Raw genomic sequence first — 15,662 nt, 5'->3', positions numbered from 1 at the left:
GATGGCACGAGACAAATGGCTTGGTCATTGTCTTCGGTCCATCCCCTCCACGGTCCCTAGTGTTGGCCGCTGTCAGCAGACAGGCTACTGGGCTAGATGGACCTTTGGTCTGACCCAGTACGGCCATTCTAAGCTCAGGGCTCAGGGTCAGGGGTCTCACTGGACCACCCTGATTTTCATGCCAACCTGCTCCTGGGTGGCCAGGCTGGCAGCTATCCTGTCCTAGACGGCCACTTTCCTGTGCCTAGTGCGGAGGTCGTGGATGAGGTCCACGATCTCCACACTAGACCAAGTGGGTGCCCGGGAGCCGCCAGCCTGGTCCCAGGAAGAGGCGGAGGGCTGGGTGGCAGCGGGTGGCTGGTTCGTGCCGTGCCAGGTGCAGGGTCTGCTGGCTGGTTGCTGGCAGGCTTGCACCTGGCACGGACACCGTAGTCAGACTGTGGCCCTTTAAGGGCTCTGGGGCCGGGAGGGGGGCAGACGAGTTTCCCTGGTGGTACCCAGAGTGGCCACCAGGGAAAGCTGGGGAGGGCTAGCCCCCCACTAGTTTGAACTGCTCTTAATTCGAACTGCTCTTAATTCGAACTGCTTAATTCGAACTAGGTGTTAGTCCTCGTAGAATGAGGTTTACCTAGTTCGAATTAAGCGCTCCACTAGTTCGAATTAAGTTCGAACTAGCAGTTTTCCTGTGTAGCGCCTACCAAAGTTAATTCGAACTAACGTCTGTTAGTTCGAATTAACTTTGTAGTGTAGACATACCCTAAGAGAGTATGGACTGCAGGCGGCGGGGAGTGATATACTACAGCATGAGCACAGCACTCTAGGGGTGTGTCAAGACTACAGGTGGGTTTTTTTTTTTAAAGTGGCCTTTTTTCGAAAAAACTTCCCCTGCATATAGACTTCAGCTGCATTCTTTTGAAAGTAAATCAAAAGAACATGGCAGTTTTTTCGATCATGGTAAACCTCATTTTACAAGGAATAACGCCTTTTTTCAAAAGTACTTTAGAAAAAAGGCGCTATATAATACAAACTGTGCTTTTTCGAAAGAGAGCATCTAGACTTTTTCAAAAAAATGTGCTTGTAGTCTAGATGCTCTCTTTTGAAAAATCCTTTTTTGAAAGAGGCTTGTAGTCTAGACGTAACCTAGAGGGCTCCATAGCTGGCTGTACAGGCAGCATAAAGGCATAACATTTCAAATGGTTGCACACGTGGGTACACACACCTAGAATTGAACAGCATGAGCAAGCACTTGAAGAAGACTGTCCTTCAGTTCACTGGGTCAGTCATGGCATTCTGGCACTTGCTCTATTTAGTAAGTTACTATCTATGCACTGTATGTAATTATTGCCAGTAACACAAAGTAACTGTAGTGAAAAAATTACAATGCTTACTATGTTTTTTTTTCTGGCTGGAGTCTATCAGTTTATAAAATTTCTCAATAAAATTGGGGGAATGTGGAATCCAACATTATCAACAGAAACTTCACAAATGAGGACACAATTCAGTAGAACAATTGAGCGTAGTTTATTGGCAGTAGATTGCTATGGGTTGCCAGTAGTTACTTGGAATATTGAGTAATAAAAACTGTACAAATAATTCATAAAGTAAGATGAAGTTAGACAGCCTTGTTTAACTCAGTCATATTCTAGAGTAAAAGCCTGCTTGTGTCTATACTTGTGCATTTATCTTAGAGGAAAGTTAGCCAGATCTATATTGCACTCAAAAGGAATACAGGAAAAGTTTGTGTCAATGACAACTGGAAATGGAAAAATTACTTAGATTATATTAAATGATTATACTGTGTCCTTCTAAATGTAATGATGAGTGAGGCAAAAGCGTAGGGCATGGAAAAACTATTAAAAGCTGAATGATAAAGGAAAAGTCACGGTGTTCCTTTTCCATTTTGAATCTTCACTTGAAGTGTGTTCTTTTTGCCCTTTGATATGGTACAGAATGTTCTTGCACAGCACAAGAGACAAAACAGAAGTGTTCTATTTAGTTTCACAAGGGAATCTTCTGTTGTAGCTGAGAACAGAACAGGAGAGAATGACAGATATTCTATGCACTTTTCTGCCCTGTATAATAGATGATGCTCCAATTGCACATTAAGCAAGGTGTAGCCAGACAGGAACCCCCCTTGTAACATCCATTTTTGCTTGCCTGGATATGCAGGCTCAGTGACCGTGAATGGCTGTAAACAGAGATATGCCAATTGCTGGCCAAGAGGCTGCCGAGGAGTGCCCTTGACTAAAACCCATATTGATACGAACACACAGCCATCCGCGGGGGGAGGAATCTCCCGCCCAGGAAAGAATATCCGGCACTCCTAATTTAGCTATCTTCCTCTCTTACACGTGTAAATTATTTGAAACTCCCTTGTAAGAACTGGCGCCACAAAACGTACCAGTACAATTTGGCATCTTCAGAGAAGAAAGAGGATACGGGCCCCCAGGGGTATAAAGATGGGTCCAGCAGCACATTTACTTGAAGTGTCAATCTACCATCTATCTGCTGGTTGGGTTAGGTGTTTGACTTCCCGAGGTTCCATGGGGACGCCCACCTCGTATCTGTCTTTCCTAGGAATTGAGGGACTGGCCCTGGCCTGACACGCTGGGACAGAGAGGCACAGAAGGGGGTAAAACTTGTCTTAAAAGTACACATAGACTTAGAGCTCTTTAAAGATTAAGCTGTCACTTGGTACCATTATTTCTATTTTCTCTTCATTTCTTTGTAACTATTTTTAAGATCTATATTTGCTAGCAGTTAAGAAAGAGAGCAATAGCCATTGTTACCATAGGCCTTTATAAGTCTTTTTTAATAAACCTGTAACTGTTTAAGTTTTTAACCTGACTCCTACAGTTGCTGTAACAGAACCAAGCACAATTTAAAAGAACTTCAGCCGGTCATAAGGGACAGGTATAGGAAGAGCTTGGGCGTTTTGGATCGTGTCACTCCCAGGTGACAGATCGGTTGGGGCATCTCTCAGTCTTCCCTAAATTGCCTGCTGCGAAGGGATCCTGTATTCTAGCAGCTGAAATCTGAGATGTAATAAGCTCTTCCTATAAACTCTGGGGCGTCTGTCAGCCTGTTGGCTGCCCTCCGCGACAGGACCCCGGTCCTAGCGGTAAAGACACGGACGTTAAATCTTTTCTCAGTAACACACACACACTGCCCTGACCGTCAGCTGACACATGGGAGCTACTCATACAGGGCTCTTGAATTCCTTATAATGTAATTTTAAGATGTGCTGAGAACCCACAGTTTGCACTGAAGTTCATGGGAACTTGGCACTCCTGAAAATCTGGTTATTACTGTATATATAACATTGCCCACCCATCTCTTGAAACAAAGTACAGCCCATGAGCTGCATCTTGCCTGTCAGATCTTTTCATCCAGCCCTCAAACTCCTGATGATGGCTTGGCCTGCTCTTCCAGCTGTGGAGCATGGTCAGGGACTTGCCCAGCTCTGTCTGCCGTTCCATTTGGGGAGTGGGGTTGTGGACTTATCCCACTCTGACCCCACACACACCTGGAACACTGGGCATAAGGTCAGAACTGGTGGTGCCCATTTTTTCAGGAATCCGTAACTAGCTGGGGACCCTGGAAAAATACTGGATGAGTGGAGAGTCTGGAAAAGATAGGCAGAGTAAATCTGCTGCTGTCTGGTATGCCATTGTCATAGACATACTTGGCGCCATCATTGTTGTTGGTACCAGACTCAACAGATGCCCCAAGACCAGAACCAGAGTCAATGGTATAAGCTGTTGGTGATCTTGGTGAGGTACTAGGGAGAGGTGTCATGGACCTGCTTCATCCCACATGCTGAAAGTAGTACAGTGCCAGTATGTACTCTTTTTTGAGAGGAAGAATATGAGTCCTGGCTAGGTATATGGGACTTCGTCCTCAGTGGGCCCCCGGAGGGTGAATGGCTCCTTTGTCTTTTGGGGGAGATGTTAGTGTTGGAACATAGTGGCCTCGTTAACTTTGTTCAAAGATGAGATGTGGGTCTTGATGTCAAAACAGGCGTCATGGCCTGCTTAAAAGGTGCTGTCTAAATGCAAGTCTTTTGCCCACTGGGTTCTTTTGAAGAACAACTTACAGGTAGAGCTGCTCCTTTAAGTGTTCCTCACCCAAACACAGCAAGCACCTCATGTGCGGTACTTATTAAGAATTGCTCCTCAACAAACACAATAGGCAATGCTTGAATCTGAGTGAGGGCATCATGCAGGACAGTAAGTATCCTAAGACACTAACTTAACTAACACTTCTATCTAAGGTACTATAAATTATCTAAAACTATATACATGTAAAGCAACTCCAAAAAACTGATAGAGACCACAAGAAGATAGCCACACAGAGTTCTAACTTACGGCATAGGTAATAAGAAGGAATTAAGGGGCAGTCATGGTGGCAGCACCTCATATAGCCCAGGGGAATGGTGACCCATTGGGATATTGTTAGGCAGAATTCTCTGTGTCTGGTGTACTAGGCATCCACATACCTATTTGGAATACAGAGCTGCATCTATTTGAAGAACCTTAGATGTCATTAGGCACTCTTCATCCCAAGCTGTACTTTTCCTAACACATAGGAGACTACTCCACTTATCCTGGAAAATGTCTTCTGCTATCACAAATTATTGACTGGCATTGTATCTGACTGTGATGCCCAATTCATCTGGTTCTGGCAGGAATTTTTCATATTTCTTGGCATCAAATCCCTTGGTTGCCTATCTCCCACAGAATAATGGGCAAACAGAGAGATCAATCTTGGAGTAGTATCTTGGCTGCTTTTTGAGTTGCAAGCGAGACAAATGGCTTCCCCTGCTATTCTATGCCAAATCTGCATATAACAATGCAATCCATCCCTTCTTTGGGAATAGTCCATTCTTTGCAAACTATGGCTTTCATCTCCACTTCCACCCAGACTTGCTTGCAAGTTCCCTGGTAACAGCTTCTCTGAATTCACTCTCCCACTTAGACTAGATGCAAAAGGAACCCGAAGAACTCTTGCAATCTGTCAAAGAAACCACCACCGAAAGGGACAAAATGCCCCAGTTTGACTGGGGAGGATAAAATGTAGTTTAAATCAAGGTGCCCATCCACCAAACAACTACAAATACCTGGGCCCTTTCAGAATTATAAAATGGTTGAACGCAGCGGCCTTCCTGGTATACTTGCCTAAATACTTAAAGACCCACTCCATCTTGTGGATAAGGAGGAAGTGGTAGAGGTGGTATACCTAGACTTTAGTAAAATATTTGATATGGTCTCACGTGATCTTTTCATCAATAAGCTAGGGAAATACAAGCTAGTTGGGGCTAGTATAAGGTGAGTGCATAACTGATTGGATAACAGTTCTCAGAGTGTAGTTATTTAATGGCTCACAGTCATACTGAAATGGCATAACAAGTGGGGTTTCACTGGCATCAGTTTTGGGACCAGTTTTTCAATATTTTCATCAACAATTCAGATAATGGCAGAGAGAGTAGCTTATAAAATTTGCAGATGATACCTAGCTGAAAGGGGTTGCAAGTTCTTTGAAGGATAGGGTCTTAATTCAGAATGATCTGGACAAACTGGAGAAATGGTCTGAGGTAAATAGGATGAAGTTTAATAAGGACAAATGGAAAGTACACCACTTAGGAAGAAACAATCAGTTTCACGCACACAGAATGGGAAGTGACTGTCTAGAAAAGAGTATTGCAGAAAGGAATCTAGGGGTCATAGTGGGCCACAAACAAAATATGAGTCAACAGTGTGACACTTGCAAAAAAAAAAAAAAAAAAGCAAATATGATTCTGGGATGCATTAACAGGAGTGTTGTGAGCAAGACACAAGAAGTCATTCTTCCACTCTGCTCTGCACTGATTAGGCCTCAATTGGAGTACTGTGTCCAGTTCTGGGTGCCACATTCGAAAAAAGATGGAGAAAGTGGAGATGATCCAGAGAAGAGCAACAAAGATCATTAACAGTTTAGAAAACATGAGCTATGAGGGAAGATTGAAATAACTGGATTTTAGTTTGGAAAAGAGAAGACAGAGGACATGATAGCAGCTTTCAAGTGCCTAAAAGGGTGTTATGAGGAGGGAGAAAAATTGTTCTCCTTGATCTCTGATGATAGGACAAGAAGCAATGGGCTTAAATTGCAGAAAGGGAGATTTAGGTTGGATGTTAGGAAAGACTTCTTGTCAGGGTGGTTAAACACTGGAATAAATTGCTTAGGGAGGTTGTGGAATCTCCTTCATTGGCGTTATTTAAGAACAAGTTAGTGACATAAAACTCCTACTCAGTCTTGGTGGGTTCTGTGCTTTCAGGCAAATTGCTTGCCTCAAAGGCTCACAGCAGCCTTTAGGCACGACATCTAAGGCATCAGCTTGCTGTTTGTTGAGCTACTCTCATCATTTGGCCAGCATAAGGTATAAAGGGAAGCTAAATTCCAGTCTCGGTGGACTCCCAAATGATACAGGGCTAGGTAAAACCCTTTCTTTTCCCCAGCCAGTCTTTTTCCCGAGTAAAAATGGCCAAGTGGATGTTGGGGAAACCCAAGTGTCCCCTCCCCCTCTCTGGATTCCAGCCTAGGGCTCTGTAAAAGCAGCTGCCTATAAGAGTTTCCAACACCAGCTGCGAGACAACTACAAAATACCTGGGCTTCTTCCCCAGAACCTTCCTTTTGTCAGGCTCTTCCTCCTAGTATCCACTGATGCTTGTCCCTTCTAAATTCCCTGCCGCACTCTCTCAGGCCTCTCAGCTCCTCACATGCTAACTATCTGCAGAAATGCCTTTTTACACACGTCTCAGTTTGTTCTTTAATTGTCTCTAGGTATTCTAAATTAGCTTTGGCTCACTTGACTCTAAACCCACTTAATTAGCTCCAGGTTCTCAATTGTCCTGATTGATTCTGTCAAGTTCTCACTGGCTCTGGACTAGCCCTTGGCAGTTTAGCCTAGGAAAAAATGGTCACTTACCTTTGGTAACTGTTGTTCTTTGAGATGTGCTACTCATGTCCATTCCATGTAGGTGTGCACATACCACATGCACAGATTGTTGGAAGGTTTTTCCCTCAGCAGTAGCCGTTGGGCTAGCAGGGGAGCCTCCTGGAATGGCCCCTGTATGTGCATACATATACACCCCTGCGGGCCCGCCACACCCTCAGTTTCTTCTTGCCAGAAATCTCTGATGAAGGGAAGGTGATTGGGATGTGGAATGGACATGAGCAATACATCTCGAAGAACAGTTACAAGAGGTAAGTAACTTTTTTCTTCAAGTGACTGCTCATGTCCATTCCATGTAGGTGATTCCCAAGCCATACCATTTGAGGCAGGGTCAGAGCCTTAACTATCAATCAACTGCAATACTGCTCTACCAAAAGTTGTATCCTCTCTGGCCTGCTGCGCTAAGGCATAATGGTTAACAAAGGTGTGAACCACGGAGTAGTAGCCCACCCTGCAAATTCACAACAAAGGCGGCTGAGGAGGCCTCCTAGTAGCAGCAGAGTTGGTAACTCAGCCAGATCATAGCAAGCCTTAAAACAGGAGCTAATCCAAGAGGAGATACAGTGGGCCCAAACTGGGAAGCCCTTTATTCTATCTGCTATTGAAATGAAAAGTTGTGGGGACATGCAAAAGGGCTTTGTCCTGTCTAAATAAAAGGCTAAAACTCATCATACATCCAATATGTGTAGAGCCTGTTCTTTACCCAAAGTGTGTGGTTTGGGGTTGAACAAAGGCAAAAATATATCTTGGCTAATGTGAAAGTGAGACACCACTTTGGACAAGAAAGTGGGATGTGGGTGAAGCCTTCTATTATCCTTAAAGAAAACAGTATGAGGGGATCTGATGTTAGGGCTCGAAATTCAGATACTCATCTGGCAGACGTGACAGCTACTAAAAAGGATACCTTCCATGAGAGATATTAGCACATTGCCAATGGCTCAAAGGGGGGACTCGGGAGCATCGCAAGAACCAGACTGAGGTCCTTAGGAGGGACCAGTTGATGAACATATGGGTATTGCTTGTCCAGACCCTTTAGAAAATGTTGAACCATGGGATTCACAAAAATGGACTTGCCCTAGGAGCTTGAGTGGAAAATGGAGATGTCCGCAATGTGCACTCTGACCAAATGATGAAGACAACCCCTGAGTCCTAAGATCCAGGAGGCAGACGAGGACTGAGGGAATAGAGGGTTCCAGTGGGGGAACGCCCTGCTAACCAGCCCAGACAGAAAACTGTTTCCATTTTACCAAGTATGTAGCTCTGGTTGTGGGTTTCCTATTCCCCAGCAGAACTCTCTGAACCTGCTCTGAGTACTGTTGCTCTAGGCCTGTCAGCCATGAAGCTTCCAGGCCATGAGATGCAGAGACTGAAGGTTTGGGTGGCGAAGACTGCCAGAGTCCTGAGTTATCAGGTCCAGGTAGAGGGGGAAGGCTAGTGGTTGATCTACTGACAGACTGAGGAGGGATGTGAACCAGCGCTGCCAGGACCATGCTAGGATCACCCTGTGGATTAGGGGGAAGGGAGGGAATACATATAGGAGGCTGGGGGGCCAGGGAATTAGGAGAGCTTCCCTCAGAAACTCTGGGATGCGGTTCATGAAAGCGCAGAAGCAGGGTCATGTTGCTGCAGGGCATGAAAAGGTCTAGGTGGGTAAATTCCCACCTGCGAATGATGAACCACATCTGCTCCAAAGGACCACTTGTACCCCATGAAGAACCTACTGAGCTGGTCTGCAAGGATCCCAGGAGGTAAGAAGCTACCAGGTGAATGTCATGTTCTATGCAAAAGCCCCATAGGAGGAGGGCTTCCTGGCCCAGGGGAAAAGAACAAGCACCGCCATGTCTGTTGACATAGAACATTGCTGTTGTATTATCTGTCACGGCATAGGCTTAAAGCCCTTTGTGCAAGGATTATAGTCTTAAGACCTGGGCATGCCAGACTAAGAATCAGGTTTATTTTTGCCAAGTAGATGGACCTGATGGCTGGCTGTTTTCCAAGAGAACCTGTGTCACCTATGGAGAGCAGGAATGGTCCTCAGGATTCAGCCAGGGAACATCCACACCAGGAGGTGGAGCAGCAAGAGGTCCGGATGTAGGAGGCAGCCGTGATCCTGTGACAACAGTGCTGCATGAATGGCAGAGGTCTAGGTTGCTGCACTGAGAGACTCAAGAAAGTGCCTAAACAACAATGGCGTGGCCATGGTAGTCCAATGAGTATTGCTCGCATCACATAATGTTTGATCTTCTCCAGGACCTTGCTATCAGAGTAAATTGTAAGAATGTATACAGGAGATCTTCTGTTCAAGGAAGAAAAGTGTCCATGAAGGAACCCTCCTTCAAGCCCAGCCTGGAGCAGAAACTGGGGCACTGCGTTCTGCCTGGTCATGAATACTCAGGGAAAGCCCCTCTCTTATAGAAGAGATGCCACCTCTGGGTGAATTCTCCAGTTGTGGTGAGACAAGAACTATCTGCTCATGCGATCTGCAGTGGCATTCTTGGCCTCTGGGAGGTGTTGAGCCTCCAATGAGATATTGTGATGAACACAGAAATCCCATAGCTGAATTGCCTCTTGGGAGAACACTGCAGAGTGGCTCCTCCCCGCTTGTTGATGTAGAACATAGTGGTCATGTTGTCCATGAGGACTCCAACCACTCTTCCCAACAGGTGAGGGAGGAACACCTCACACTCTCTCTGGACAGCCTTGAGCTTCTTGATGTTTATATGCAGGTCTGATTAATTCGAGGACCACTTTCCCTGTCTCTGGAGCATGCCAAGATGAGCACCCCATCCACAATCGGAGGTATTGGATACCAATTCCATTGAATGTTGAGACATCTGGAAGGATATGCCCAATATGATGTTCTCCGGAACTGCTGACCACATCAGGGACTGGAGGACCTATGGTGGAATGATAACCAACCTGTCCAGAAGGTCTTGTGGGGAGTACACTGAGTCAGCCACAGCTGCAAGGGGTGCATATTGAGCCTGGTGAGGTACACCACACAATATGCAAACTACCATGTGACCCAGAATGCAACGGCAAATCCTTGCCATAATCAGTGGCACAGTGGAAACCTGTGCTATGAGGGTCGTAGGGCCTTGAATCTGACTTGAGAAAACGATGCTCAGGCTGAGGTCAGGTCCAACATTGTGCCAATGATCTCAATCCTCTGAAGTGGTACTAATGTTGATTTTTTGTTGTTTATTAAGAATCCCAGACATTGGCACATACCTTGTAGGAGAGCAACATCTTTCCAAACCTTGGCTTAGAAGCTGTCCTTGACAAGCCAGTAATCGAGATAGGGGTAGATCTGAACACCCTGCCGCCTCAGGTAAGCTGCTACCACTACTAATTACTTTGTAAACACTCTCAGGTGTAAACACCCTCACCACAAATCACACTGCAGAATCCAACGCATCAGAAGCGGCCTGCAGTGCTGCCCTGACCACCAAGGCCCCCTCATCAGTGAGTGCCATGGAATCAACCCTTGCTCCCCAAGACCACTGCAGCGTAGGTATGTGCATGCATTGTGTACAATTGTTAGTGTATTTTCCATTGGGATACCCTTCCGGGCATCTTGAGTGCCCTTATCACTTTGCCCCACTGCATACTCGTGTAAGATAGTGGAGCTAACCCCACTCAGTTCCTTCTTACTGAATAGATTCCAAAAGAAAGGGGAAGAAGGGTGAAACATGGCACGCACATGTGCAACACATTTTAAATAATAATTATGGAAAACTAAGTAAACATTTTCTTCTAGTGGTTCCATATGTCCATTCCACTGTAGGTGACTCACAAGCAGATTAAAGTAAAGCCAGGCATGAAGTCTATATGACTAGTGATTGTAGAACAACTTGTCAAAAACCAGCAGAGTATCAGGACCAACAAGAAATGGCATAATGAGCATGAAAAATGTGAACTGACGACTAGATTGCTGTTTTGAACATGTCTCAGATAGGTTCTTGTGCTAAGAAGATTGATGTGGCTGTTCGTGCTATAGTTAAGGAGAAGGCATGACATTAGCTAATTGGTAGTACAAGAAATTTAAGAAGAAATTTTCTGAGTGGAAATTTGTTTGCTCGTCCCCACCTGAAATTGCAACTAATAATTCCAATTATCTACTGAAAGGTGGAACATTGAAATGAATGTCATAACAATATGAACTACTGTCAGGCCTTGATATTTTAGGTGACTCACAATCTAAAACATGTGTGAAGGATTGCACTGGAGACACACTTTGCTGAGACTAGACAGAAACACATTTCCATTTGTCCAATTATGGCATGTAAAATGCCTTTTGCAGTTCAAAAGCACCTGCTCTTTGCCCTAAGTGCTTGTGCCTTACCTTTGAGGGAAATCTATAACATTCAGTGTCAAAGGGCTCAAGAAAATGCCATTCAAAGGGATAGTTCAGTCATTTTATTAATCCTTTAAAAAAAGTATAAAAGGCTATTGATTTTATTTCATATGAAATGCTTGGAATATACCTAAGAAGCCCCTCCTGATAGCCATTCCAAAATCTTTAATACATTATCTATGTATATGCAAAAATGTCCACATACTTTAAAAGAAGTTTCTGCACAATTGTTTTAAATATGAAAGAAATATAAAAGTTATTCATTTGCTTGCTAATGCAAAGCAATAAGCTAGCATAATACAAGCATTCCAATAAGGTACAATTCACTATTATATTAAATATGTTTTTCAAGGTAACATATTGCTTCCTTTATAAAAACAACAGATCTTCTTTTCTACTTTTCATGACTTGAAAGCAGCTCTACAGTCAAGGATTCAAGATGCCATCCAAAATTTTCATAGATGATTCATAAAGGGTTCTGAAACCAGAAAAATCGGTAAACAGCATGCTAAAGAAATACCTTTGCCTATCTGCTTTCCCCCCAAAAAAGCTACTCCCTTATTTCTTTGAGAAGTTACACATCATTAACTTAAAAAATTAAGAAGTTGTTTTATTGTATTACATTTAAGACAAACAGTCTTGCTCAGAATTTCCATCTCTTTGGATGCTTATTGAATAAAGTATAGCTAGGGAGGGTCAATCCATTAATTTTAAAGTTGACAAAAAATGTTTTAAATTTTAAATAAAAGCCTGATTTTTCCCTTTTTGACCAGCTTTGATCTAATGTTCTTTACTTTTAAAAAGGTATAACAACAATTAGTGTCCATTTAAATATTTTCAAAATACTGTATTGTTACTATATATCTTAATATTTGACCTTCTACATACTAAATCATGTTCATTTACTTCTTTGAATAATTTATTGCCCTTCTCTATTCTCTGACATCTTACTATCACATACGCAGCATTAATCATCTGAAGACGAGTCTAACCTTTTCATTTCCCCTTTCTCTTCTCCACTTCTCTCTCCCTTCCTCTTATGCTCTTTTCCCCACACATTTTCCCCATTCCCTGCCTATCCATATAATTTTTGCATTCTCCTCACCTCTGGTATTCATTTTCTATTCTAGTACTGATCTTCCTGCATCATTATCCTTGGTACTAACAGTCATCCATCTGTCACATCAGCCTCATGTGTACTATCCTTTGCATCATTCCCAGCCCTTTTTGCAATGTAAGTTATTTTAAAGATTCTAAGGATGCCCTGTATTAGCAAGTTACTAAGTGCATGTCTAAACTACATCCCTCTTTTAAAAGAGGGATGTAAATTAGACAGATGGAAATTGCAAATGAAGCCAGGATTTGAATTTCCCGTGCTTCATTTGCATTATGGCAGCCGCACGTTCTTTCAAAAAAAGGGAATTTCAAAAGTGAATCCGCTGTCTAGACGCGGTTCGTTAGGGGGAAAAACCCTGCTTTGAAAGATCCTGTACTTCTTTCAAAAAAGGGTTTTTTTTCCATAAAGAACCGTGTCTAGACAGAGGTGTCACTTTCGAAATCCCTATTTTCGAAAGAACACGCGGCTGCCATTATGCAAATGAAGCGTGGGAAATTCAAATCCCGGCTTCATTTGCAATTTCCATCTGTCTAATTTACATCCCTCTTTCGAAAGAGGAATGTAGTTTAGACGTAGCCTAACTTAAGAATTGTTCCAGGTACTCCAAAGGGCAAACATACAAACCTCCCCCAAAGAATGGCATTTCATATTTTGATTGGTTTTATTCATTACATTCCCTTCACTGAGAGACTCATCATGCCCATAGCTAATGGACCTCCAACCATAACAGAACTCAGAATGGCTGTGAGGCACCCAAAAGAGTAAAGGACAAGGCAAATTTAAAGTCGCTTGTACTAAATGCCCTGCACTTTTACTGCAAAAAATCTTATACAAATAGAGAGAAACTATTTGTAAATTATCTTTCTTTAGCACTTCAATGATAGAGCAATAAATGGTTTGGAAGCCTATAAGACATCTATAAGATAAAGTGAGGGAAACATGATTTTTTATGCCAAAACATTTAAATAGTTTTAATTTTGGTGCCCATATACTGAAATATGAATAATAATAATAAGCAAATATGAATTTTACATATGATAAATTATGTCATTTAACATTTCATAGCTTATTTATGCAATGGGAAGATCCATAATATTTGTTTTAAAAACTGAAACTGCTAATTCAGTTGAGCAGAGAAGACTAGATTCTAGTAATCAGGAAAACCCATACTTCTGCTACAGTGCACTGATTCCTGATTTAATGTCAGCACATGAAGTACTCCAGTATAGAGGATCTCTACATAATTATTACTGGGGCATCACATAAAGGTATTTCCTGATACTCCATCTAAATTTAAAAGGCTGGAGCAGCATGCAAAATCCCTTGGAAATTTAGTCACGTTCCAGGCTACATACACTCAGGATAAACTAATACCCCAAGGGCTGACATTTTAAAACAACAGACAGATGTAAAGAATAAAAAATTAAGCTTTGAGAAAAGAGTCATGTGTTATAGTTGATGTTTGCATATATAAATTAATACATTATCTGACTGTATGAGCTGTGGACTTATTTGTAGGGATGTCAGCCTATAGTCAATTACTTGATCAACTGATAAGCATGGGCTTACTGTGGAGCTGCCTGCTCCCTCCCCACACTGCCTCCCACAGAAATAGCAGTGCAGGGGAATGAGGGGAGCCAGTTCCCCATGAGGATTAGCTAAATGTAAACATGTAACCACTAAAATTTCAAGTGGTTACATGTTTACACAAATACCTGAGAGTTAACTTCCCTACTTATTTGCAGACCGTTCTGACTACAAGTTTTCCTCTGGCCAAACAGAATGAGAAAGATGTAATAATTAAAAGGAAATTGCTGTTTACCAAAACAAAGCATGCTGCAATCCAAATAGAATTGCATTTGAGTCATTACAATACACAATGAGACACCCAACAGAACACTGAATTACCATACTGGAGCAGACTAGTGGTCCATTATCATCCAGCATCCTCTTTCTGATAGCAGTCAGTATCAAAAGCTTTTAAAGATGGTCAATAGAAGTGGGCAATTATGGAATATAACTGGGCCGTTGGGAAATTTCTTCACAACCCTTTTACAGCTAGAGTGGATTATGTCGTGAAACATGAGTTTGTATATCCTTCCAAGTTCTTTTAAAAAAAATTCTATCTAATGACGCTGTGGCTGTTCTTATCTTTACAAATATTTAATCTTTTCTTAAATTCTGCTAAGCATTCAATGATAGCATGTGGAACTCATTGTCACAGTATAATTGTGTTTTGTGAAAAAGTATTTATCACATTTAAATTCTCTACATTTCAATTTCATTAAATGTTTCAACTTTGTTAATAAAGTGTAAATGGGAGGGTCTCCATACCACAAATAATTTGGTATACCATACCATGCTCCTCACCTTCCCTCCTCCCCCGCCCTATCTGACTATCTAACCAGGCCAAATCTTTTAATTCTCTTCATATGAAAGCTTTTCCAGGCTTCTTATGGTTAAAAATAATTATCAGAATTGAAAACAGTATTTCAGGTAAGACCATGCCATTTGTCTGTCATTACTTAAATTTTTATAGTACTTCCCATTCTGTAATACAGCTTAATGTTCTATTTATTTTTTACTGCAGCTGTTCATTGAACAGAGCTACCAGACATTCAGGCCACTTTCCTCCATGTTACAGATAGTTAACAATGCAGTAATATTTGAGTTCACATTATTATTGCTTTGAATGTGCATTAACTTTACATGCATCCATGCTGAATATGATCAGTGATCGTGCTGCCTATTTATCTTTTTTAGTTTTAGTTTACTTCCTCTGTGTTTTCTGCACTTTTAATTAGAGTTTTGTAATTTGAAAGTTTTCACATCTCACTGCTCATTCCCTTTTCCAGATGATTACTGAATTTAACATTGATGCTAATATAGAACTTTATGAGACTACAGGGTTAACCTTTCAAGCATGCAGAAAACTGACCTTTTATAGACATACGGCAATTCTTCAAAAAGGACCATTTTTGGAATTTAATGTAACCACCCTGTACACAATCCTCATCTATCATTTGAAAGCTTATTTTATGTATATTTTGATGAGGTCGGATATGGTGATGTCAAATTGTGCCATAAGGCAGTAGGTGATATGGTACACGATGATACATAAAATGAGAAAGTAATTTTCTGCACAGTTCCAGAATCACTTCAATAGGACTATCATAACAGTAAAAATTGTAGACAAT

The 15,662-nt window shown here is 42.1% G+C and overlaps 1 protein-coding gene across 1 annotated transcript in view; it reads right to left on the bottom strand.

The window, feature by feature from the left end:
- Nucleotides 1–11,395: 11,395 nt before the first annotated feature.
- NCAPG2 (non-SMC condensin II complex subunit G2) overlaps nt 11,396–15,662 on the bottom strand; it is a 111,374-nt gene continuing 107,107 nt past the window's right edge. The window contains exon 28 of the mRNA XM_075922741.2: nt 11,396–11,826. Coding sequence (XP_075778856.1) covers nt 11,775–11,826 — 52 coding nt within the window. The 3' untranslated portion in view covers nt 11,396–11,774. The remainder of the gene's footprint in view (nt 11,827–15,662) is intronic.

This window comes from Pelodiscus sinensis, chromosome 2 (genome assembly GCF_052426305.1).
Source record: "Pelodiscus sinensis isolate ZL-2025 chromosome 2, ASM5242630v1, whole genome shotgun sequence".
Lineage (NCBI taxonomy): Eukaryota > Metazoa > Chordata > Testudines > Trionychidae > Pelodiscus > Pelodiscus sinensis.
The sequence above is the reverse complement of the archived record's forward strand: the minus strand, read 5'-3'. Positions and strand labels throughout refer to the sequence as shown.